The sequence below is a fragment of the Procambarus clarkii genome, chromosome 32 (genome assembly GCF_040958095.1).
Source record: "Procambarus clarkii isolate CNS0578487 chromosome 32, FALCON_Pclarkii_2.0, whole genome shotgun sequence".
Taxonomy (NCBI): Eukaryota; Metazoa; Arthropoda; class Malacostraca; order Decapoda; family Cambaridae; genus Procambarus; species Procambarus clarkii.
Window position 1 is genome coordinate 15,210,517 of NC_091181.1, and position 27,263 is coordinate 15,237,779.

The 27,263-nt window shown below is 42.6% G+C and overlaps 1 protein-coding gene across 1 annotated transcript in view; it reads right to left on the bottom strand.

Annotated features, from left to right (window-relative positions):
- Positions 1-27,263, bottom strand: part of LOC123759271 (probable glutamate receptor) — a 119,244-nt gene that overhangs the window by 48,331 nt on the left and 43,650 nt on the right. The window contains exons 8-11 of the mRNA XM_069334800.1: positions 27,159-27,249; positions 23,298-23,592; positions 1,665-1,882; positions 1,374-1,554 (exon numbers count right to left, since the gene is read on the bottom strand). Coding sequence (XP_069190901.1) covers positions 1,374-1,554; positions 1,665-1,882; positions 23,298-23,592; positions 27,159-27,249 — 785 coding nt within the window. The remainder of the gene's footprint in view (positions 1-1,373; positions 1,555-1,664; positions 1,883-23,297; positions 23,593-27,158; positions 27,250-27,263) is intronic.

The window sequence follows — 27,263 nt, forward strand, 5'->3', positions numbered from 1 at the left end:
GTGCCTTGTTCTCATTGGTCTGGGGCCAGGGCACCTAGGCCAGGTTTTGGCTGATTAGGTACAAGACTAAAGAGGCAGAGTTTCTAGGGCAAGAGGAGCCTTAGTAGGGGGAGCCAGAACTTCACTTTGAAGGATACAAAACACAAACAGAGTTAGTGTGGTTGCTACAGTGCTGAGGGAACATTAACCAATCCACGAAGGCCATGAACACCTGGCACGGGGTGCAGGATACAGTAATGCGCTGTGCTGAGTTCTTGCACAAATTGTAGTTTATTATCCATGCCTCTTAGGATAGGATGTTTATTTAGTTAGGGATTAATTAATTATTGCATTTATAAAATAAAGGTGTTTAATTATTTCTTTGGTGTATTTCATATATTCCCCTTTAATTATTAAATCTTGAATTGTTGGGACTTTCTCCTGTTATCTTAGGAGTATTTTTTATCAGTAAAAAAAATCCCCTTGTCTGGCATTAAAAACTTTTTTAAAGGAATTCCATCCATCAAGTATGTATATAAATTTTAAAGTCCCAGATAATCTGTACTAATTTGACAGGTCTTCTCCTGAGTCAATTAGCTAAATTACCCAGAATTAGGAGAAGTGGTGGCAGCGTTAATTTGTGTGTAAGTAACTATATTCCTACCATCCAGTGCTGTAAATAATTGTGAAAGATCAACATTATTAATCATTTCTCGTTCCTCCCGCGTCCCCCTGATACTGGACGAGCTTTATCTGCTGCCAGGGCGAACTCTATCCCAGTTCTCTGTGGTGATATAAATTTTTACAATTATTAAAGCTTGAAGGGTTACGCTGGTAGCAGTAGTGATCGTTGTAAACGTTACAAACGTGAATGGTGCTTGACGTTACAATGGTGACTGTGGCAAATGTTACACCAGAAGTATGGTTCTCTGGCGGCCCAAGTTCTATTCCTGGATGGGCCATAGAGTTTACAGTTGTATATATAAATTATTTAAAAAAAACAAATGATGTATGTAGTCATCAGCAACTTATTTCCCCTTGGGCTTAATAAACAATAACTGGCAAAGTTTCAAATAACTATTTTACATGACAATAATATTCTTGCTATAGCAAATTCTGAAAACTGTTTTGCTATTTCAGTGCAGAAGTTCCTGCATGTTGAGTCATGTGCTCTGTGACATCCTCCCATTGGTGGGTTTAACAGAAGCAAAGTGGTTGTGGTGGGGGTGGGGGGGGGAGAGGTTTCTATATCACGATGCTTCTCATGGTGGACTAATAATACTTATGAAACATCTCGGGTCCTGAACAAACAAAACAGTTGACTGCATCACACCCTTGTGGTGTGGTACAGTCATATACATGACTGCATCACATCACATGACTTCTCGCATCACCTGTTCTCGAGAAGTCTTGAGCAATAAATGTCTTCAAGCCGTTCTCAACTTCTATAAGGACGTGATCACCTCGTCTCACCAGAGTGTTGATGTCTCCCGCGAACTGCTCTTGTGTTCTCCATATGAGTCGTCCAGCCTTCTCAGCTTCAGCCATCTCTCGGTATATACCAGAATTAACTGACTGAAAATATTTACAAATGGTTAGATTCATGTAAGTGACGAGCTTATGGCTCTGAGATAATTATTGTTATTTAGACTGTTTTCGTAAAGGTTAACTCTAGAAAAACACACATGTAAATAGCTGCCAACAGCAGAGCCTTTTAACCATATCATGGTAATAGACGGATCGTCCAGCACGTGGCGTCGGGACTGGTAGGGTTGAGGGATGTGTCTGACAGCCAGGAGAGCCATGAGGTTGCCGGCGTAGCTCTGCGTCAACACCACCGTCACCAGCCCCCACACTGCCAACACCACTCGCTCCCACCACCACTCCACATGGTACTTGGTATCTGAGTTGAAACTGAATTGTAATTCAAAGAAAATTTTACTCCCGATAAGCGAAAACACCTGCCATCTAAAACTGTATAATTTAAGAGCAGTTAAGAATCAAATAATATAATACAGTAATAATGAACTACGATAACCACTGCAGGCAGAACAAAATCCTGCAGGGTTCTTTCAAACACAACATACATATACTAGGAAGACGTCTGGGAAAACTAAAAACAGGACGTCTGAAAAATGACAACTTCAAAGATACGAGTTATTTTCCATAGTATTACTTTGTCTCTCCATTTAACTTAGTGGAACACTATGTCTTACGTACACTTAACAGTGCTGTTTAGTAGGTAAAGAGAGCAAGTTTAGTAGTTTTGTGGTTCCACGTAGGAACTTATTAAACAAGTATAAAAATTTAAACCCTCAAACCCCCGTAGTACAAGAAGTATTTGCTCGACTTGAGAATGGTCCAGGACGGACCGAAACGTCGTCGTCCCTTCACTTTCTAGTGTGTGGTCTGGTCAACGTATTTGCCAGGAATCTTAGATAGTGTAAGACTCAAAGAGGGAGGGGTACAGCCAAAGGTGAACTCCTGTTATCCGTGTATACCAGGGAGATTTTACTTTAACCATGAACCATGTTCAGGACTAATGTATACCTATTGGCAAGTCAGTAAGCTATTGTGATGTACTTAATAATCTACCAGAGTTTGATAGACCTTAATCCCAAAACCAAATCATTCATGTAAAAATGTGTGTAGCAAGCATTAATAATTGTTTATACTCAAACAGAGTATGCAGAAGTGTTTTTACGTAGAGAGATGGATAACTTGATCTAAATATCGGCACATAAGCTTAAAGATATTACCGAAAGCCTCTAGTAAACATCTTGAAAAACAAATATATTAAAGATTCACAACATGGATTTTCAAAGGGCAACACATAATAAACATAATTCCTGCCGTTCTTTGCAGCTTATTGGAAATAGTTTAAAATTGAAAAGATTGTGACAGAATTATAAATACCTTCAACAAAGCCTTTAGTAATAGGATTTAGAAAAGACATTATTTCGGAAGAGGCGAGTAGCGTAAATAGAGACGTAGACCGTGCGCTACACCTGCAGCAGGTGCGCAATTGCACACCTGAAGCAGGTAAATGTGAATGTATGTCTCTGGGGAAGCTCTGGGGGTCCCCGGTGGCGCGTGGCTGGTGTCGCAGGGTGGTTGTGTGTCGTGGAGGGTCGCTGGGGTGTGTGTCTTGTGGGAGTTTGTGTGTCGCTGTGGGAAAAAGTGTAAGTATAGGAGGAGGTGTGCATGTTGAGTAGTTGTAAAATGAAAATGTGTGAGTGTGTAGCCTAGAGTTAAGCATGTGGAGATATATAGTAAAATAAGGTAAGTAGGAAATAGAAGGATATGTTGAGGGCAGAGAGCGGAGTCCCTCCCATGGAGGGACGAGCCTAGGATATCGAGATTTTTTAGGTGAATAATTAGGCAAGCGTGTGTGAAGCAGGTTAACGGGGGGGGGGGGGGGGGGGGGGAGGGGAGGGGAAAAAAATGAAGGGTGGCAGGCAGCAGCTTTGGGGGCGATACTGTGGGTCTCACTCATGTATTTTTTTTAAATATGTCTGTAGTAAGTAGGATAGGACAGAGTCAAGTGAATATGTTTTACCAAAAACGTATAACATTCTCACGAATTCTCCGCCGGTGGTGCCAGCGTCTTATGTCTTCATCTGCAGGTGTAAGAGATACCATTAGTTTCATGTGGTGTGTTCATGAAGGTGTGTTCACAATAAGATGTCCCGCCCGGTAATGAGACGTGACCCAATAACCCATAATATTTTTACCAAGGAGGTCCCCCCCACCTCTCGCCACCCTCCCCTCCCCTACCATTCAGCCTAGACTGGTAAGGAGTGGCGCATAGCCACCACATGACCTGTGTTAAACCACATAGGCGTGAGGAGCACTGCCACATACCACACATGGCTGTGGGGAGGGAGCGAGTGTTTTTGCAGGGTAGCCCTTTTGATCGGTGAGCTGTGACTAACTGACTGAGGTAGATGAGGTGAGTGAGTCGGTTATAATATTATTGTAAACAAGGGGTGCGCCTCCTCACTCCCCCTCCATCCCACCCCACTCCTTCAACCTTCACATAATTACCACATGGCCCCCTGTGTCATACACCCAACAGCGTCTGAGGTAGACAACATAGCACAGGGGTGGAGAACAAACGTTCGGGCGGGTCACCTCTTTGATGTTTGTCGTGTGACTGAGGTAAATGACCACAATACCCCCATCAGGGCCGCTCCTGCCTGTCCCCCATTCACTTAACGCCCCGCAGGTTGGCACTTACACGCATGTCTTGCTATTCAAAATAGCAATAAGTTATAATTTTATTCTTTATTAAACACTAAGACATTTACAATTTCAATAAGAATAATTATATTTAAAAAATGTGCAATCATCGTTCATCCTCCCGTTATTTTTATGAGTAACGAACCTCGTCGTAAGACAGTCTTCAATATTCTTATAATACTTTATTCGCCCAAATACCATTTAAAGTAAAGCTGTCTCTTCCTTCTTTGTCCAAATATCATTTAAAGTAAACCTGTCTAGTCTGTCTATATGGTGTCTCAGTCAGTCAGTCAGTCAGTCAAGTCAGTAAGCGTTTACTGAAAGTGGTAATGATTTTCCTTATAATATTTTTTTTTTATTTATTTATATATACAAGAGTTCTTACATTCTTGTACAGCCACTAGTGTGCGTAGCATTTCGGGAAAGTCCTTAATCCTATGTTCCCTGGAATACGACCCCTGCGAAGAATAGTTTTTACAACTAGGTACTCATTTTACGGTTGAGTTAAACAGAGGCTACAGTTAAGGATTTTTGCCCAGTTAATCCTCCCCTGCCAGGATACGAACCCAGGACAAAGCGCTCGCGGAATGCCAGGCAAGTATCTTACCGCTATGCCGCTGCGACAAAAGTCTTCTAGTTTAGTTTAAAGTCTTCCATCTTAAAAAGAAAATATTACTATCATCAAGGCCGTCTATATGTTGTGTCTCACTCAGTCAAGTCAGTAAGTGTTTACTGAATGTGTGGAGCCTTTTCTTGTATGTAAATTTATTTAGCTTAGTTTACAGTTTTTCATCTTTAAAGTAATAATAATAATAATGATACGATTATCAAGCCCGTGTATATGGTGTCTCAGTCAGTCAGTCAAGTCAGTAAGCATTTACTGAATGTGGTAATCATTTTCTAGTTTAGTTTAAAGCTTTACATCTTAAAAGGAAAATATTACTATCATCAAGGCCATCTATATGTTGTTGTCTCACTCAGTCAAGTCAGTAAGTGTTTACTGAATGTGTGAATCATTTTCTTGTGTGAACGTTTTTTGCTTAGCTTAAAGTTTTTCATCTTTAAAGTAATAAAAATAATGTGATCATCAAGCCCGTCTATTTGGCGTTTCAGTCAGTCAGTCAGTCAGCCAAGTTAGTAAGTGTTTATTGAATGTTGTAAACATTTTCTAGTTTAGTTTAAAGTTTTACATCTTAAAAAGAAAATAATACGATCATCAAGACTGTCGGGAAATCCGACACATATAATAATATTACATGCAATTGCAGATAATATTGCTGCTGCGTTGTATACACAAATCAACCCATAGAAAATGTAGCTTGTAGTGGAATTTTCCGTCTATAGAAAACGGGATATCATTGCCACATACTATTATAAATTCACCAGCTATTGTGTTGGGAATTATTCTTAAATACATTAGTCTTTGGACTTTTACATCATAAAAACATTACATATAAATTAACTTAATTATCAGTATCAAAATAAAGTTAATGTGACCCTTCTATCAGTTACTGGCATCTGGACAGTAAGCCAGTAGCGTCAGTGAGGAGGAGGTCAGACATTGTTGTTAAGACCAGAGGCGCAGGGAGCAAATTCGGCTCCTACCATTTCTCTTGGACGAAGTGTGACGGAGATCAGAGTAGTGGTCTTCCATCATCAACACGCTGTCAACAATAATCAAGGGAAGTGTTCTACCGAAACCCATTTATCTAATCATTTTTGGCCATTAATGTTAGGTTGATATTGGGCGAACCAGTTAGAATGCGAACTCGCCTCATACTAGAGGCAATTAAGCCTTGGTCCTTATTATATATAATATACAGTGTTTTCTCTGATATAGCTGTCATATATTAGGATTCTGACTTTACAGCTAGCGCCCTTTGACAGGAACAAGAAGAGGAAGCAAGCTTGGTATATCAGTTACTGGGTGATGGAAGCTGCCTCACACGAGGATAATTTGGTGTCTACATCCTAGTTATACCTGGTGGACTAAGGCCTGCTGTACAAATAAGATAAGGAACCTCCTCAATGTATACTAATATATGTAGTTTAATACTTTAGTTTGATTGGCTGCATATATATATATTCAATATAAACCCCCCCTAATGTGTATGGATCGATTTGTGAGATTATTGCAGAAATACAGTCCACTTAACTTCATACCAATTGCTATCGAAATATATAAATTAACGTAAATATAAATTCTATATAAATTCATATAAATTAAATAAATATAAATCTCACAGGTCGGTTCCCACAAAGACCGTCTATAAGTTGTTGTCTCACACAATCAAGTCAGTAAATGTTTACTGAATGTGGGAATCATTTTGTTTAGTATCTCTCCAGCTGAGACAATAGTGAAATAGTAGGCTTTAATCTGCTAGGATCAACATGATTTGAAAAAAAAAGAGTCAGTTTATCATTGCGCATAGCCTTACACCCTGAAAATGAAGATATCGGCTTATGTACAACCGAATGAGAACAAGGACCCAGCCTGACCTTGAGCCATTTAGCGCTGAGTGTGTCATTTGCCACCTTGTTAGCGAGCCACGACCGGACATCCATGCTCTCTCTCTCTCTCTCTCTCTCTCTCTCTCTCTCTCTCACACGCGAGCTGACAGCTCGCGTCACCAGTCGTTACCCCTCATTTGGTCAAAAAACAGAGACAGTTGTTATCATAGCGGGACAAGCAATACGCTATTAGCTGGCTAGTAAAAACTTATCATAGCGGATATTATTTCACAGGCTTTTAACCTTTACAAGTTTTTCAACGTTTTTCTCTTCACATGTGGTAAGTGAGCCAGACAAAATGCGGCATTACACTATTAGCAAGGCAATACATAACAAAAAAATGTAGCAATACGCTATTACCTAGACAGTCAAAACATATAAAATGCATTATTTCACAGGCTTATTAACTATTACTAGATTTTTCAAGCAAATAAGGTTCCTTTAAGCAGTTCAACACATCAAACATAATGAGTGCAGATTTAGTTTGTCACATTTCATATCGAGTGTGTAGATTTAGTTTTAAACAAAGGTGTGCCACTAGTCCATGAAATAAAAGGGGTGAGTTAGGAGGAAAGGCTTTGTGAAATATGCACCACACCACGCTGGAAGACAGAAGAGTTAGGGAAGACGTAATCACTACCTACATATTCTAATTTTTTTGGTTAACTATATGATTACATCATATACCTCATAGCCTCTTCCTCTTTCTCTCATTAGTCAATAAACATCCTTTGCATCACTATAGCTGGAGAGATGCTAAAAAAAAGATTCCCACATTCAGTAAACACTTACTGACTTGACTGAATCTGACAACAGCATATAGACGGTCTTGATGATCGTATTATTTTCTTTTTAAGATGTAAAACTTTAAACTAAACTTGAAAATGATTACCACATTCAGTAAATGCTTACTGACTTGACTGACTGACTGAGACACCATATAGACAGTCTAGACAGGTTTACTTTAAATTATATTTGGAGGAAGACAGACTAGACAGGTTTACTTTAAATTATATTTGGACGATGACAGACTAGACAGGTTTTCTTTAAATGATATTTGGCCAAATAAAGTATCATTATAGGGAAGATTAAAGACTGTCTTACGACGAGGTTCGTTACTCTTAAAAGTTCTTTGGGGAAAGAACGATGTTTGTACATTTTTTAAATATTATTATTATTATTGTCATTGTAAATATCTTAGTGTTTAATAAAGAATAAGATTATAACTTTTTGCTATTCTGAATAGCAAGACATGCGTGTAAGTGCCAACCTGTGGGGCGTCAAGTGAATGGGGGGACAGGCAGGAGTGGCTGTTATAGGGGTATTGTGGTCATTTACCTCAGTCACACGACAAACATTAAAGAGGTGACCCGCCCAAACGTTCGTTCTCCACCCCTGTTTTATGTTGTCTACCTCAGTGCTGTAGGGTGTGTGACACAGGGGGCCATGTGGTACTTATGTGAAGGCTGAAGGAGTCGGGTGGGATGGAGGGGTGAAGTGAGGAGGCGCACCCCTTCTTTACAAAAATATTATAACCGACTCACACACCTCATCTACCTCAGTCAGTCAGTCAGTCACAGTTCACCGATCAAAAGGGCTACCCTGCTCAAATGCTCGCTCCCTCCCCACAGCCATATGTGGTTTGTGGCGGTGTTCCTCACGCCTATGCGGGTTAACACAGGCCATGTGATGGCTATGCACCACTCCTGACGGTTCTAGGCTGAAAGGTAGGGGAGAGTGGAGAGAGGGAGACCTCCTTTGTAAAAATATTATGGGCCATTGACTCACAGCTTAATGCCAGGCGGAACGTCCTACTGTGAACACGCCCTCGTGTTAGCCATGAAACTAATGCCATCTCTTACACCTGCTGATGAAGACATTGGAGGCTGGCACCACCGGCGGAGACTTTGGTGAGAATGTTATTCGTTTTTATTAAAATATAGTCACTTCACTCTGTCCTATCCTACTTACCACAGACATATTGTTTATAAAAAAAACAGATGAGTGAGACCTACACTATTGCCCCCAAAGCTGCCGCCTGCAACTCTTCACTCCCCTCCCTCCTTAACCTGCTTCACACACCCTTGCCTAATCATTCACCTAAAAAATCTCAATCTTCTAGGCTCGTCCCTCCATGGGAGCGGCCTCCCTCTCTGCCCTCAACATATCCTTCTATTTCCTTCTTACTTTATTTAACTATATATCTCCACATGCTTAACTCTATGCTACATACTCACACATTTTCCTCTTACAACTACTCAACATGCACACCTCCTCCTATACTTACACTTTTACCCACAGCAACACACAAACCCCTATGAGACACCCGGCCACCCTCCACGACACATAACCACCCCGCGACTCCAGCCACGCGCCCCCAGGGACCCCCCGAGAATCCCCCCTCCCCCGGTAAATACGTAAACCACGCATTTACCTGCTTCAGGTGTGCAATTGCACACCAGCTGCAGGTGTAGCGCATGGTCTACGTCTCTCTTTGTGCTAATGAGGCGCAGAGCATTCTCGGGATAACCCTAAAATGATTTTTGACACATTTTTCAAGTGGGAACAGTTGTATGCAGTTTTCCAGGCATGTGAGTCACAAGAATGCATAGCACCATAAACAGATTTTAATATTCAAAATAGCAAAATTAGCAGATTTGAAAGCCTCAAAATCTTTTCATGGAAATCGTTGAATGTCTCCCCGACCATCGTCTATTTCCCCACGTTGATTACTGGTCATCTTCTCCCATGCAGAAGTCACGTGGCTCAGAAGTCGCTATCAACAGGGCTTCTCTGCTGCCGAGACACGTTGACTAGGACTACCATCCTTGCACTTTCCACAGTATCCACCACGTGGAGCACCCCGCGGATTGAATCTCGATACCCCAGCTCCGTCTCGTGGGACAAACAGGTATACAGCGACGTCACGAAGCTTCGTGTGACCTCCTGTCACGGTCTAGCTCTCCACATCTTCCTCTAGAAGTTGACCAGTGACTCCTCTATTTTCCCTTTTGAGTACTGCTAATTTTAACGTCCCTTCAGGTGACTTAAACTACACCTTTGTGGGATCAACGAGCGACACTTCCTGTCAAGTTGTCCCGTAGGTCCCGTAGGTCACGTGGTTTCCTGCCTAGAACCATGGGTGCTGACCTCACACTACGTCAGGCCATGGGCGCTCTCTGGTCAGACTGGACACTCCCCCGCATTAGACAAATCACATTCCCCAACACCAGGAGACACAGTGGCTTTGCCTCTGAAATATTTTGGCGGAATTTCGTCGCCTTCCATCGAGACGATCCACCATGTTTGCTGCAGAGCTCACTCTCACCTCCTCCCCAACGAACTTAAAACTTATATAATTCAAGTCTTCGGCATCTGGCCTCCACCTAATTATTATTAAATGAAACTAGGTACCTTCTTGGCTATGGACTTAGGGGAGTATGACTCTTAAAGGTTAGGCGAAAAACGTATTTAAATGCTCCACTAAACATTAGAAATTTAATTATTAAAATACATGCTACTTTAATCAAACGCTAATCAAAGTCCAAACAAGTATCTGCGCAGCCAGTCTCAAATTCACAAGGAGGAGAATTCAGATATTTTTTTCAAACATAAGCTGGGAAGAACAGTCAATTAATTTGAACCTGAGTCGGTCCCTAGAGAGAAGAGTACATTGGCACTACATATATGCTCAGTTTACATACAACTAAGAAACACTAGAAACATCGAAAATACGCTAAGAAAATAGAGTAGAATAGAAACGACGTTCTTTTCAATAGCTATAATCAAGAATGTTTATTTGTTTACTTGTTTGTTCCAGGTTGGCGGCCACGGTTAGCCTCATGCAAATATCCATGGGGGAACAATATTTGTAAGTGAATGTTATAGGGTAGTTAGGGTCGACCCTTATGCCCCACCTTACGTAGGACTGGTTCCTATTGCAATAACCAACTTCTGTGAAGTCTGATATGTGGCCTTGATGGTCCATATTGTTTACCAACAGATTTTATGTTGTTATCACTTACATCAGCGACCAACGTTATCCACTGAACAATATGCATGTATGTTTTGTCCCCTGAGACAGATGATGTGAAAGAGGGTGAGATAATGGGAGGGAGAGAGAGCAATGGAGGTAGGGAGAGAGGCTGGAAAGGAGGGAGGGAGAATGAGATGAAAGAGAGGAGGGAAAAAGAGAGACAAACAGATACCCGAGCAATACCAGGTGCTCCATCTAGTAGGTGCATTAAACCACTCACAAAACTACTTAATTGCCTAACTCTCTCCCGGGAATAGTATAAAAATGTCATGCAAGGAAAAGCAAGTTATTTAACAATATCTGAAGAATTGTTTACAATGAAAAAGAAACAAAAATGAACAAAAAAAGTCTTAAGTAAAACTTAAAGCCACCCAAAATATTTATGTTCAATGCGAAACTAAGAGCAGCAGACATGCGTAGTAGTGGTCACTGTATAATGGAGACGGAACATATGCTGTTGACGACACACAAAATTGAAGTACTTAGAACACGGCTCTGTTCTCGGTGAACACCGAAGATTGACAAACTAAACGCTCCTGTGCCAGGTAAGTTCACTACGGGCTCGCCATAGCCCGTGCTACTTGCAACTTTTTGTTCTGAGTAGCTGAATATAAAACAACAACAACAAGACAAACTAAATTTATGCTTCATAAACCTAAGATAAAAATCTAGACAATTGTCAGATATCACTCAAACCCTACTGGACCTTGAAGACCTGGTGACAATGTTGTGGCAGTCCTCATCACGCTCTTGCCCTTGGAATTTCATGTTCATCTAGAACCAAATTATATGTTAAAGACCTAAAAATTTGGAGACGGAGCCTGAATACCTGTCATCCCACGTACACTTAAAACTGTGAAGATCACGACAGTCTAAAAACGCAAAAAATAAGAGCAAAGGAGATTTAGAAATGTATTTACCAATAGGCCTATCATCACACATAACCAAAATCTTCGAAATAGTGATAAGGATTAAAATCACAAACGCACAGAGTCACACAATGTCAACAATCCTGTCCAAAATTATTTAATAACTTGTGCATACCATTCATACTAATTAAAACACTGTGATGCGTTATGTGATGTCATGGAAGACAGGTAAAACTCATATATAAAATGCACCAACTTAGCGAAAGTATTCGTCAATTGTGATCATGGTGTAATTGCAAACAAAATAGAACACAAGGAATAACATGTAAAGTAGGACAAGGAACCTTTAATTTCTTAACCAACAAACTCCAAAGAGTAATAGTCAACAAAGTAATTTTTTTTTTTGAGATATATACAAGAGTTGTTACATTCTTGTACAGCCACTAGTACGCGTAGCGTTTCGGGCAGGTCCCTGGAATACGATCTCTGCCGCGAAGAATCGTTTTTACAACCAAGTATCCATTTTACTGTTGAGTTAAACACAGGCTACAGTTAAGGATTTGCGCCCAGCAAATCCTCCCCGGCCAGGATACGAACCCATGACAAAGCGCTCGCGGAACGCCAGGCGAGTGTCTTACCACTACACCACGGAGACTGGTGTAGACTTTGAGGGGGTATTTAAACCCCCCCAAAGATCACCACCTCCCAAGGGCAACTAGAGCTAGTGAACGTGAGTGACCCCTCACTAGCTCTAGTTGCCCTTGGGAGGTGGTCCGTCAAATATGCAAGGAAAATTCAAACATGAACATGGGTTTCACAACAGAAATCTACAACGAAGCGTTGATAATGATTGAAGATTTGTGCTTGGAAATTGCAACCAAATTCCTCAATCAATTGGAAATGCCATCACCGAATCTATCTGCTGCTGCTTCGTTCGATGTAGAATTGCGTCGTGAAGAAAGTTACAACACGGGTGATTTGTTGTCGTATGTGCAATCAAATATACCTAATCTAATGATTGAGCGAAAAGGCATTTACAATCAAATACTTCAGACTGTCAATAATGGGCTTGGAGAAATCTTCTAAGATGCGTCTGGAAGAATTGGAAAAACCTTCCTAATTAGATTGATTCTGGCAGCATATTGATCCCAAAATGGCATAGCCTTAACTCTTGCAATGTCCGGAATTACTGCGACATTGCTACCAGGTGGAAGAACTGCTACCTTGGCTATGAAATTGCCATTGAACATGCAATTCATTGAAACTCCAACATGCAACATTTCCAAAGCATCTGGCACATGAACTTAATAATATTATTCAGTCTAACATACAAAGCGAGGCAGTCACATACAAGTCCGTCGACGCTGTTGTGGAAGCAGATGAAGCGGTTAATTATCAAAACAGAATTTTTTAATTCACTCGATCTGCCAGGGATACCATCACACGTACGGCAATTGAAAATCGGCTTGCCAATTACCATGTTGCAAAATATCAACCAGCCAAAACTTTGCAACGCCACGCGCCTTGCAGTAAAAAAATTAATCAGCGACATCGTTGAAGCAACAATCATGACAGGACCTTTCAAAGGTGAAGATGTCCTCATTTCTCGCATTCCTCTCATTCTAACAGACATACCATTTCAATTTAAGAGATTGTAATTTCCAATTCGTATGGCGTTTGCAGTCACCATCAACAAAGCTCAGGGCCAATCTTTAGAATTGTGTAGTTAATATCTAGACACGGATTGCTTCTCACATGTACAATTATATGTTGCGTGTTCTAGAGTCTGCAAACCAGACAATCTCTATATCTCCACAAACAATGGAACAACAAAAAATATTGTATACCCACAAGCATTGTGAAATTAAACCTATTAGAAAAGTACACTCTCTTTTCTTTCTTTCCCATTTAATCAGACTGAGCCACAGCGACGCGTGGCAGGTACTTCTAGTCAACCCGTTCTCGCAAATTCGTAAAGTCAATATTGACTTATTAACTACGTGCATAGGTGATATACTAAACATAATAGATACCCTTAAAAAGATTCATAGAAAACACCGACCTTACCTAACCTTGTTAGTATCTTAAGATAAGCATCTTATTGCTTCGTAATTACAATTATTACTTAACCTATACCTATTATAGGTTAGGTAATAATTGTAATTACGAAGCAATAAGATGCTTATCTTAAGATACTAACAAGGTTAGGTAAGGTCGGTGTTTTCTATGAATCTTTTTAAGGGTATCTATTATGTTAAGTATGTCACCTATGCACATATTTAATAAGTCAATATTGACTTATTAAATTTGCGAGAACGGGTTGTTCTAGTATATATATATATAAATGGAATGTTCACTTGTTCAAAATTACTAATATCCAAAAGTTCTTCATTGATTGCTTTGACATTTTCACACAACGTTCCATTCGCATCTGAGCGGGTTTTTATATACATACTATAGAGATATCACGTCTGTGTCGGGAAAAAAACATTCATTTTTTTAAAAACTGTGTTTTCATGTGAGGGAAATATTTGAAACCTCTTTACCGATTGCTTTGAAATTTTGACACAACGTTGCATTCAAATAGGCGCGTGTTTTGATATACCTACTCTATACATGACTGACCTGTGACAGGAAAAAAAACATTCTTTTTTTAAAAAAAAAAAAGTGCCATCTGTTGGACATAAGAGCAACACATGCTGTAATCTCCGAAAGTTCTTCACCAATTGCTTTGAAATTTTGACACAACGTTCCATTCGAATACACCCGTGTTTTCATCTACATACTATATAGATGCCACACTTGTGACAGTTAAAAACATTTTTTTTTAAATAGTGCCGTCTTTTGCACGTAACAGCAACACATGCTATTCTAAATATGTTATGATTCCATTTTAGTGTTTCTGATTGTATTGATAAGTTGAATTTTCATAGATTTCCATATTTTTTCATTTTGATTTAATTATTTTGTGTGATATTGCGTTGGAACTGAGCTGTGTTGTTTACCACACCAAACATTTTGTAGGTATAAGTATAGATGCCATATCTGTGACAGGTAAAAACATTATTTTTTTTAAGAAACAACGCCATCAGTTGCACATAGAGAGCAACACTCGCTATACTAAATATGTTACGATTCCATTTTAATGTTTCTGATTGCACTGACATATAGAATTTTCAATTATTTTTTTTATTTTAATTTTATTTAATTATTTTATGTGACGGCATTGGAAATGAGTTGAGTTGTTTACCATACTGTTCATTTCGTGAGTATAACTATAGATGCCATACCTGTGACATTTAAAATCATGATTTTTTTTTAAACAGCACCATCTGTTGCACGTAAGAGCAACACACGCTATTCTAAATATGTTACAATTACATTTCAATGTTTCCGATTTCACTGATAAATTGAATTTTCATAGATTTTTATTTATTTTCATTTTGATTTAATTATTTCGTGTGACATTGCTTTGGAATTGAGTTGTGTTGGTCACCATACCGTTCATTTTATAAGATTAGTTTATTTTTTTATTTTTTTATTTTTTCATTTCGTTTTTTCAACTGTATTTTTCTTATATCTCAGTGATGGGAACATCAGAGTATTTATGTTCACAATTTTTTATGGGAACATCAGATCATTTGGGAATGCTTAGGACGAGGGAGTGGGGAATGGTGAGGAGGACAAGGGGATGTGGGAGCTGGGGATGGTGGGGACGAGGGGATGTGGGAGCTGGGGATGGTGGGGACGAGGGGACAAGAGAGTTAGGGATGGTGAGAGCAAGGGGACAGGGGAATGGAGAATGGTGGGGAGGACAAGGGACAGGGGAGTGGGGGATGGTGGGGAGGTTGAGGGGACGGGGGAGGGGGAAATGGTAGGGAGGACTAGGGGATGGGCGAGTAAGAGATAGTGTGGAGGACGAGGGGACAGTGGAGTGGGGAATGGTTAGGAGGACGAGGGGACGGTGGAGTGGGGGGACTGTGGGGAAGACAATGGGACGGGAAAGGTCGGGAATGGTGGGGGAGTACGAGGGGATGAGGGAGTGGGGAATGGTTGAGAGGAGGATGGGACGGGGGAGTGGGGAAAGGTGGGGATGACTGGGAGACAGGGGAAGGGTGCTGTGGCCGTGTACAGCTAAATATATATATATATATATATATATATATATATATATATATATATATATATATATATATATATATATATATATATATATATATATTTATATATTTATATATATTGTGACGATAATCTCCTTCAAAAGAGATTGAGCCTGCTCTTCCCTCCTAAGTTCGTCGCTATACTTCCCTATACAACTAATATGGAAGAAATATCAACAAGTACAACTCCAAGGTTTGCCAGAGAGCAAACGTATTCAGCACCAAGAGCACCTGCTCCGCCTCCACCACTCGAACCACCAAACTACCTGTCCGTCGCCTGCTCATCGCTGATTGGCCGGTGGTCAGTCGCGCCAGATCCTCCACCGCCACACTACCTGATGTCTGGGGCCGCCATGACCTGCAGAATATCCAGTGCTTTCAACAAGTTAACACATCTCGTTGGTAGACTAAGCTCTGGCTTACGTGTACTAAGAGAGGTGGCAGCTTAAAGCCAATATTCTTGCACCCATATTTTGCATTGTATATTGTTCACTTGTTATTACTCACTTGTCTTAACGTAACTTTTCATTTTGCCATATGATTATTCTTATTATTTTGATTGATTGATTTTATGTTCGAATTTGTATGTCCATTTTATTCATGTTTTGCTTTTCTAATGTAATTAAAATCTCATTGTTAAATTTACTTGTGTTTTGTGTGACTTCCCATTACCTTACCACAGACGAAGTTCCAGATTTTCTCTTTTTTGTTTCTATATGTGACGAGGCCATACCCCTAGCTTTTGAAACAGCCGAACACCAACGCGTTACCGTCACATATTAAGTGGGGGCCTGTCCGGGATCTTCACTCAGGTACTGGTGCCAAGTAGTAATTAATGGTAAGCGTATTTAACTTTGGTAACGTAGCTTTTACTATTTTTCATATTCAATTTCATTTTATATGGTGCGGAGTTGTTACGGCCCTCTCGGGACGCAACGGGGTTCTTACTCTGATGTTATTAGAGGAAGTAGTATCCGGCCCCAAGCCAGTAGTGGCTTTCAAGGAATGAGATCCGTGACGCAAGAAACTTAAAGGGGGAAGGGAAAGAAAGTTAAGAACTTAAGACTATAATTACCATCACCAATAAATAATATATAAAAAGAGTACACAGGGGGAGGGGTATTAACACTGTACAGGGGGAAATACACAATCGTCTTCTCCTGAAGACTCTGGATCCAAATTTCTCGGTGCTGAGTCCTCGGTGCTTTCGTGGTCTCTTGACGAATCCTTCGACCAAGCCGAGTCTACCCCAAACACAGGCCAGCCAAAACACAGGTCCACTGGGGGCACCGCCGTGGAGGCCGTCAACCACAATTCCAGCAGGTCTGCTGGCAGGTTCTGGATCAGCCACGCTGGTCAGGCCACTCCACGAGCGATACTAGGGTAGCGCCCTAGTCAGGAGCCTCGTGTGATTCCACAAATCACTCTCCTGTCCTCAATACCCCAGTGGATAATCGTCTCCAGCAGTCGGTCCCGGGTAAGACAATCCTCCTACTGCCACTCCACTGGCAGGGTAACACCACAGTGTTCTTCCGGGAGGCGACTCACAGCTGCTACAGCAAAGCACAAGGTATGGGGACGGCTGCCTTGGGTAGACTGACTCAACTTCCATCACAGCAGTCCCAGGTCGACTCTGTAAGCAGACACGTCATCAATAACTGGGACACACTAAAACACCTCACTTACGGGCTCAGGCACAAACGCCCACCTATCCACTCCATAGATGGCGCAGTTGTCTGAGCTTCACCTCACCAGAGGTCAGCAGCGGCTGTGTTGTGAGCTGCACAGGACTGGAAACCGGCCCTTGTGGCCAGTACTCGTCGTCCTCACCAGGTGTCGTCGTCTGTTTGGAGGGGGTTTCGGGAGCTGACCCACAGATGGCGTGGTCGTCACTGCTCCGTGCTCGGACGCTGGATCCGGGTTCGTAACAGGAGTGTATTGTGCATTACGAGAGTAGCATATGGTGAAGGTGAGACAACTTTGGATTACGTGGTGAATGTAGGCCTCAGTCATACTCATAATTGGTCATCTCTCCCTCCGTGTTATTACTCGTGTTTACCATCTTTTGTCCCTTGGATATTTCTCATATTTTTGACAGATCATCATATTGGTACCCTGGTACTGTGGTCTGCCCCGGGTCAAGTGCACCTAATCTTCTGCAATCTGACTGTAGGAGGACAAAGAGGGCCATAGTTCCTCTAGCTCGAACTTTAGTTGCTGAATTGGGACCTCAGCAGCAGTTCTCGTCACCAGTTGACACCTCGCACCCCTACACGTCAGTCAGAGATGATGATACATACAACAGTAGGGAATTAGCTTACTTTTTCAGAGCACGAAAGTTCGCTAATTCTGTTAGTATCATATTAATTTCAGTAGGAAAAACTTGCGTATGTCCTATAGAGACTCGGCAAGGTATGCCTACATCCTTGGACTACCAATTTTACTTTTGAGGCAATTAACTGTTTCATTTGTTTTCGAAACTTTGTTTCATTTGTTTAGTAGGATTTTCTTGCCCTTATCCTCTTACATGAGTACCGGGTACAAGATTTCCTGCGCCTTTGATTTAAATTAATCATTTAACATCTTGTACTTAACTTTAATTGTTAAAAATTCCACAGGATAGGTACCAGTTGCCACGTTGTCCTGTTTCTGACATTCACTATAACTGTATATTCGTTGTACATTTATTTGTTAATTTCACCATGTTTCGTCTCCAAGCTTTCCGTGCAAATCCAGCAGGTAAAATAGGGACTTTAAGTCGTGCCAAGAAGACTGAATTACAAACTCTTGCACATGAGTATCAACTAGAAGTTCCCTACCAAGCCAACAAAAATGACATACACAACCTGTTGCTGGATCACTATTTAGAGCAAGGTAAGATAGACTCTGACACTCATGAAACTTACTATATTGCAGATAAAACTGATTTGGCAACGATGAAACTCAAATTGGAGCTAGCCAAGATTGAACGTGAGCAGCAAAGGGAAGCCCTCGAACAACAAAGGGAAGCAGCTGCCATACGAAGAGAAGAACAAGAACGTGAAACTGCCTTGAGGAGAGAAGAACAAGAACGTGAGATTGCCTTACTCCGTGAACGTGAACGAGTACAGCTTGAAACAAAACAACGCGAGTTGGAGATGCAACGCGAACATGACAAGCAACAAGCGACTCTGGCTCTAGAGTGTCGTCAACAAGAAATCGCGTTGGAAACTTCCCACCTCGCTCAACGCCAGCAAGCTACTGCCAATCTTCCCATCAGTTTTAATATATCACATGCAAGTAAGTTAATGCCATCCTTTGTAGAAGCAGAAGTTGATGTGTTTTTTACCACCTTTGAAACCCTTGCTAATCAACTCAGTTGGCCTGTCGACCAATGGGCCACACTTCTCAGAGTCCATCTTACAGGTAGAGCTGCAGTCACACTCAGTACTTTGGCGTCTGAGAATGACTACCAGACTCTGAAACAAGCAGTGTTGGACGCCTACCTCCTCTCCACAGAAAGTTATCGAAGGAAATTCCGTGACCACCTGAAGGCAAGTACCACTACCTTCCTCGAGTTTGCTAACACAAAACGGAGATATTTTATGAAATGGCTGGAAGCAGCACATGTCTCTACTTTTACAGAACTCGTCAACCTGATGCTAGTTGAAGAATTCTTGAGGCGTGTGCCGCCTCCTGTCCGTCTATACTTAGCAGATAAAGAAGAAACCGACTACCTGAAGTGTGCTAAGTCGGCTGACACTTACAGCCTCATCCACCGGCTGACACCCGAACCATCCTCCAGTAAGAAGTCGTGGTACAGTTACGAGAAAGCGAGTACCGAACAGGCTGGCTCGCAATTGTACTGCAAGTATTGTAGACTCTATGGACATACCATAGACAAGTGTGGTAAGTCTCAATACAAAGGAACCACTGACATACAGAAACCCAAACCAACTCCTCCTAAGTCCGGTAAGCCTGTGATGAATGTTGGTGTTAATGTTAATGATCTTTCTCTTTTCAGTAACCACCTGTATTCTGGAACTGTCTCTGCCAACGGTTCAAATCCGGAGGGTCGTTTCAAATTGAAGATCTTGAGGGACACAGCGGCTCTTCAATCGATCATCTTGAAGTCGGCTGTGCCTAACATCGCCTACACCGGAGAAACTGTCTTCATCACTGACCTCACTGCTACCACTCCTTATCCTCTCGCCAGAGTCCACCTGGATTGTCCCTACGTGAACGGAGAAGTCCAAGTCGCCGTCAGGGAAAAGCCTTTTCCCATGCCTGGAGTGCAACTTCTCCTAGGCAATGACTTGGCAGAAGACCTGCAACCGACAAACCTGATCGTCATGGACAAACCCCAGGTGTGTACCTCTGTGCCAATTAACCCTATACTTGAGTATGTTCTAGCAGAGGTTCAAGAGAGTGATGAAGTTTCTCCTCCGGTTCTAGTGACCACCCGTGCACAAGCCGCACGTCCACAGCCAGCTGACTCTACTGCTACAGCTGTCCCTCAAGACCCTCAGAAACTACCCCCGAATCTGACCAAGTTGGAGTTCCGTAAGTTGCAGAGGGAAGATCTTACCTTAACACCATTGTTTTTCTAGGCTGAGACTCAACCCGACAGTATTCCTGGGTTCTTCCTAGAGAACGACTTGCTCTACCGCAGATATAGACCCAGTAAACTGAAGGAGGAGGACGATTGGGCCAACATCGAACAACTTGTGATTCCTACCAGCCTGCGGCCCACTATTCTACACTTGGCCCATGGAGCACTCTCCCACTACGGATTCAACAAAACTTACCATGGGATTCGTCAAGACTACTACTGGCCAGGTATGGTAAACAGCGTCAAACAGTACGTAAAACAGTGTCATACATGTCAGATGGCAGGCAAACCGAACATCTCCATTCCCAGAGCGCCACTGATCCCCATACAGGTGCCTGCGGAACCTTTCCACAGACTTATAATAGACTGTGTTGGTCCTTTACCTCGGACCAGTTCAGGTAACGCCTATATCTTAACCATCCTGTGTCCTACCACCAGATTTCCCATAGCAGTTCCAGTGAAGAACATCACGGCTGCTACGGTTGTAAAGCATCTATTGAAGATCTTCACTCAATACGGATTTCCCAGGGAGATTCAGAGCGACTGTGGCACCAACTTCACCAGTGATCTCTTCAAAAGGACACTGGAGGAGTTCAACATCAAACAGGTATTGTCCAGCCCCTATCATCCTGCTTCACAGGGTTCTCTTGAGCGTAGTCATCAGACTATCAAAGCACTCCTGAAAAAGTTTTGTAGTGAAACCTCTAAGGATTGGGATAAGCAAATTGATTTAATAATGTGCATTTACCGAAGTCTTCCTAATGAGTCCCTAGGAGTATCTCCTTATGAGATGCTCTACGGCCGTAAGTGCCGTACTCCCCTTAAGGCTTTCAAAGACTCTCTAAGAGATGCCACCTTCAGTGAGCATCAGAATGTGCCCCAGTTTCTTCAAAACCTTCAACACATTCTAGAGAGAGTCCACCGTTTTGCCCATGATAATCCATTGAAAGCCCAGGAGAGGATGAAGACTCATTACGGCCAGACCAGCAAAGTAAGAAAATTTAAGCCGGGAGACTTCGTGCTAGCATACTTCCCTATCCCAGGTTCTCCTTTACAAAACAGGTTTTCAGGACCATACCGCATCAAGGAGTGCAGAAACAACCACAACTACGTTCTCGAGACTCCAGATAGGCGGCGGAAGACCCATCTGTGCCACGTCAACCTCCTGAAGCAATATAATGGTACTCCTCCCACTGTCATGATAAATTATTCTACTTTTGCAGAACCATACATCCACAATGAGATTTTCCCACCTTCTCCTCCCGAAAGCACCGACAAGGAGTCCACGCTTTTTCATTCAAAAATCCATATTGATAATCCCAACCATTTTCAGGACCCTAATAGTGCTCCTTTGCCATATTCTAATTCCACTCTCACCCCGTCAGATAAGCCCTTCATCCTCCATGTCGACGCCAGTGGTACCGACGTTGGCGATGTCGTGATGCAGCAACGAGGCGAGGAGAATACACCTGTCAGCGACTACTGCTACAAGGAACTACAGAACAATTGGCAAGGAGCTACTCTTCATCATCCTGAAGCTCCAGCACTTCACTCCACACCTGAAAAGTGCTCGGTCTACCATCAACACGGACCACACCATCCTACACCTCCTGCAGCACGCCCACTTCTCATCTCAACGTCTTCTACTATGGGCTTGATAACTGCAGAAATTCAACCTGGAGACACGCTATACCAAGGTTCCGACAACATCTTAGCCGATGCTCCCTCCAGAGTTTATGAAGTAGAAGCGATTCCATCTATTACTCCACCACATAACGACGTACTTCTTCCAGAACCGCAGGCTTCAGGGGAGAGTTGTGACGATAATCTCCTTCAAAAGAGATTGAGCCTGCTCTTCCCTCCTATGTTCGTCGCTATACTTCCCTATACAACTAATATGGAAGAAATATCAACAAGTACAACTCCAAGGTTTGCCAGAGAGCAAACGTATTCAGCACCAAGAACACCTGCTCCGCCTCCACCACTCGAACCACCAAACTACCTGTCTGTCGCCTGCTCATCGCTGATTGGCCGGTGGTCAGTCGCGCCTGCTCCTCCACCGCCACACTACCTGATGTCTGGGGCCGCCATGACCTGCAGACCTCAGAATATCCAGTGCTTTCAACAAGTTAACACGTCTCGTTGGTTGACTAAGCTCTGGCTTACGTGTATTAAGAGAGGTGGCAGCTTAAAGCCAATATTCCTGCACCCATATTTTGCATTGTATATTGTTCACTTGTTATTACTCACTTGTCTTAACGTAACTTTTCATTTTGCCATTTGATTATTCTTATTATTTTGATTGATTGATTTTATGTTTGAATTTGTATGTCCATTTTATTCATGTTTTGCTTTTCTAACGTAAATAAAATCTCATTGTTAAATTTACTTGTGTTTTGTGTGACTTCCCATTACCTTACCACAGACGAAGTTCCAGATTTTCTCTTTTTTGTTTCTATATGTGACGAGGCCATACCCCTAGCTTTTGAAACAGCCGAACACCAACGCGTTACCGTCACAATATATATATATATATATATATATATATATATATATATTTTGAATATATAAATTTACTACTAGTTGAGTGTCATTATTTATCTCTGTGTTCCCTACCATTATGGAGGCCTTCTATGGAGAGGGTGATGCATTCCTGAATATGTAACTGGTAAATGATAGGTATGAATGTATATATTTTGTACAACATTGAAATAAAAATATATACGAGTACAACAACAGACTGACAAACACAGGCAGACAAAAACCCAATAGAGACGCATGTAAACATATGTGAAAGTGGTGCCTAAAGGTGACCCACTTGTTGCCCGGGGCAAATGCCACCTAAGTATTAACATATTGACGAAGGAGAGAAAATATTTAAATTGCTTATGTGTAAGCAATTACATTACCCTGCTGTAATAAAACCCGTAAGCAGTCGAAGGTGACCAGTAACCAGGTGCTGTGACCGCCTGGAGAGGACCACGAGGACATGAGGAAGGTCGTCAGGGGCAGCACCAGCAGCGCCCCCAGGATGGCCGCCCACACCAGCGGCTCCAGAGGGTACAGGAAGCCCCACGGGTCCACCTCTGCCCGGCCTCGAGCTCCCAGGATCCTCCAGTAGTCTATGAATATGGGAACAGTGAAGTCGACCACCTCGGCGCGGTCTTCACTCAGGATGAAGGGGCCCACACCTATACTCGCCTCCTGAACACAGTACCAAACATTATCTCAATTATTTCCTCTGCTCTTTATAACGTGTTAAAATAACAGGGATCATTACCCACTGTTGTGAACCATCGCGGCACTTACTAACACTAAATAAAAATAATAATTCTTCGTAAAATTTGATGATATATTTCAGGGTTCTCTTTTTCACAATACAGTATTTATTTTAATTTTTTGAGACGATAAGTGCACTTTACGTTCGGGAATATTATTATACACCTCCATCAGTCGGGTTTGCTCTCGACATAATCGAGAAATCTGGGTGCAAATCTTGGGCAGGACGAAAATGATTTGGTGCTTTTCCAATCACGTAATGCGCCTGTTCACCTAGTAGTAAATAGGTACCCAGGAATTAGTCAGTTTGTGGTGGGGTTACATCCTGGGGGGTTGGCTCGGTAGTTCGACCTTGTGGGGGGAAGCGCCTCAATATAAGCCTAAATGTATATATACTGTTGTGGCCAATACAAGACAGTACTAACTAAATATGCCCAGTTATAATAAATCTCACAATATCTCGATATGGGCACAGTACATCGTGATCATCATCAGTGATGTGTTCATAACCACCAATACCACCATTACGTGCACCGGACTCATCCACACAGGTCACCAGTATGGCAGCAACACGAGGCGAGAGGCTGAAGAAACACCGCTAAGTAATATAACAATGGTCGCGCAAATACTATATATAAGTCCAGATGGTTCCTGTGAGATACACCACCAATGTGAGTCACTAACCACCATCCTCACCAGCCACCGCTGCTCACATCTTAAATTCTAATATCATTGATTTCTAAATCTATAATCTCCGGAGACCTGCCTTAGCTCTCTTTCAATCACCAGCCAAATGTTACTCACTCATACTTACAAGAAACCAATTCACGGAATTTACTACGGGACGTGGGCTGGGCACTCGGTGGGTGTGAGGTGAGTCGGGAGCAGCTGGACATACCCAGTCAATACTCAGCTACCTGGCTGAATCCATGCAAGGTCCTCACCTCCTGCATCGAAGTCAAGTCCAGAATGACTCCTGCCAAATGCTGGAGTCTCCTTTTATTCAGCCTCCTCATCCCCACGTGAGGTCAATATGTGATCGTGCGTCTTGCACCCATGAGGCCTCACTTTTTAGGACTTCATTCATTTTTACTTTACACTTCCTTGAGTTAAGCTCTAGTAGCCATTTGCTAGATCATTCCTTCAGTCTGTCCAGGTCATTTTGGAGTCTTTTGCTGTCCTGTCCTACCCTGTCTTAATCTTGTGGGAAAGGGGGAATTGGGTTCATTGGATGAGTGGGTGATTTAGGGAGCGGGAAGAAACTTTAACTTTTTATGTTTTTATTTTTTATTTATATATACGAGACTTCTTTCATTCTTGTACAGCCACTAGGACGCATAGCGTTTAAGGCAAGTCCTTAATCCTAATTTTCGCACACGCACATCCCCAGGAAGCTGTCTAACCCGTAGGAGCTGTCTAACTCCCAGGTCTCAAAATGACTTTCTCAAATTGCACTTCTGGTCACCTCCCTGACTTAAGGTCACTGGCCTGCCCTGACCAGCGACCCAGACGGCCAACCTCACACTCCCGCCGCGAATCTCTTTCCCACACTCATAACCTCCTCCTCACGCTCCATAAACTACTGCCGCTGCCACTACATTAATATGGAGTTACTAACTAATTTTTACACAATAATCTGGTACAACAATGCACTGGCTGCCTGTCCCCCGAGACAATGAATGAATGTTGCATTCTCCTTCATCTACAATCATGTCATCAATCTTTCTTTACATTCACTACACTCACCTCACTCATAGCTCACTACACTCATCTCTCTCATAACTCACTACACTCACCTCTCTCATAACTCCCTACACTCACCTCTCTCATAACTCACTACACTCACCTCTCTCATAGCTCACTATACTCATCATTCTCTTATTACTCACTTCGCTCACTTCCCCCATTGGTCACTACACCTGCGTTCCTCCTCACCTTTGTTATTACTCACTTTCTTCATCACTCACTATTCTCACACAACTCCTCACACATTACACTCACCTTCATCATCACACTCATCACTACACTCTCCTCTCTCCTCACACATTACATTTTGCTCTCTCATCACTCATCTCCATCATTATTCATTACTCTCACTGCCCTCATGCCTCACTACACTCATCTTTCTCATCACTTAATACACATAATTTTCTCCCTACTCAACCGCCTCATCACTCACGACCCGCGCCTCATCACTCACAACACTCATCTTCATAATCACTCACAACCCCAACGTGCCCTCATCACTAACGTTCCTTATTATTTATTGCACATTCCTCGGCCCTCTCATCTGTCATCACTCACAACACTCACCTTCCTCACGACACACCTACCTCACTACTCATCACACTCACCACCCTCCTTTATACCTCACCACAATAACCTTCACCCCTCACCTTCCTCATCACTCACCTCCCTCACCACGCACCTACCTTAACCCTCACCACACACCTAGGAGGCAGCAGATACGTTTGTCCCAGTTCCAAAGGAAACAAACGAAATGCTGATAAGGAACCCACAGTGTCATCAGGGATAGAAGCTGGCAAAGCCACTAAGTACAAGGGCGTGGAGAAGCTACAGAAATAACAGGACACTAGAGAGTAGAGGAAGATGCCAGAGTGCCAGGAATGCATACATCAGGCGAGGCTGGCTAACATCAGAACTGCCTTCAGAAACCTGTGTAAAGAAACATTCAGAACCTTGTATACCACATATGTAAGGCCAATCCTGAAGTATGCGGCCCCAGCATGGAGCCCGTACCTTGTCAAGCACAAGACGAAGCTGGAGAAAGTTCAGAGGTATGCCATTAGGCTAGTCCCAGAACTAAGACGCATGAGTTACGAGGAAAGGCTGCATGAACTGCTTATCACGTTTCTGGAAGACTGAAGAGCTCGGGAGACATGGTCACCACATACGAAATTTTCAGGATAATTGACAGGGTAGATAAGGATGGATTATTAGCACGGGTGATATACGAATAAGGGAACACGGGAGGAAACTGAGTATCCAAATGGGCCACAGGGACATTAGAAACAACTCTTTCAGTGTCAGACCAGTTAGTAAATGGAATGTATTAGGCAGTGATGTAGTGGAGGCTGACTCCATACACAGTTTATAATGTAGATATGATAGAGCCCAGTAGGCTCAGGAATCTGTACATCAGTTGATTGACGGTTGAGAGGCGGGACCAAAGAGCCGCCGCTCAACCCCCGTAAGCACAACTAGGTAAGTACAAGTAGGTGAGTACCTACCTCATCATTCACCACACACCTCCCTCATCGCTCGCCACACTCACCCGCCTGAGTGGTGAGGCAGGTGAGTGTGAGAGCGCACCTACCTCGCCACTCACACTCCGTCACAACACACCTACCTCATCATTCACCACACTAACCTCCCTCACCTTACACCTGCCTCACCACACTAACCTCCCTCACCTTACACCTGCCTCACCACCCACCATACTCACCTCACACCTGCCTCATCACACTCACCTCCCTCATCACCATTCCCATCATGCCAGACCAGGTACCGTCCCACCGCCTGGCGCCCCACACACCGTCGCCCGGCCTCACCTGGGTGTACCTGCCGGAGACCTC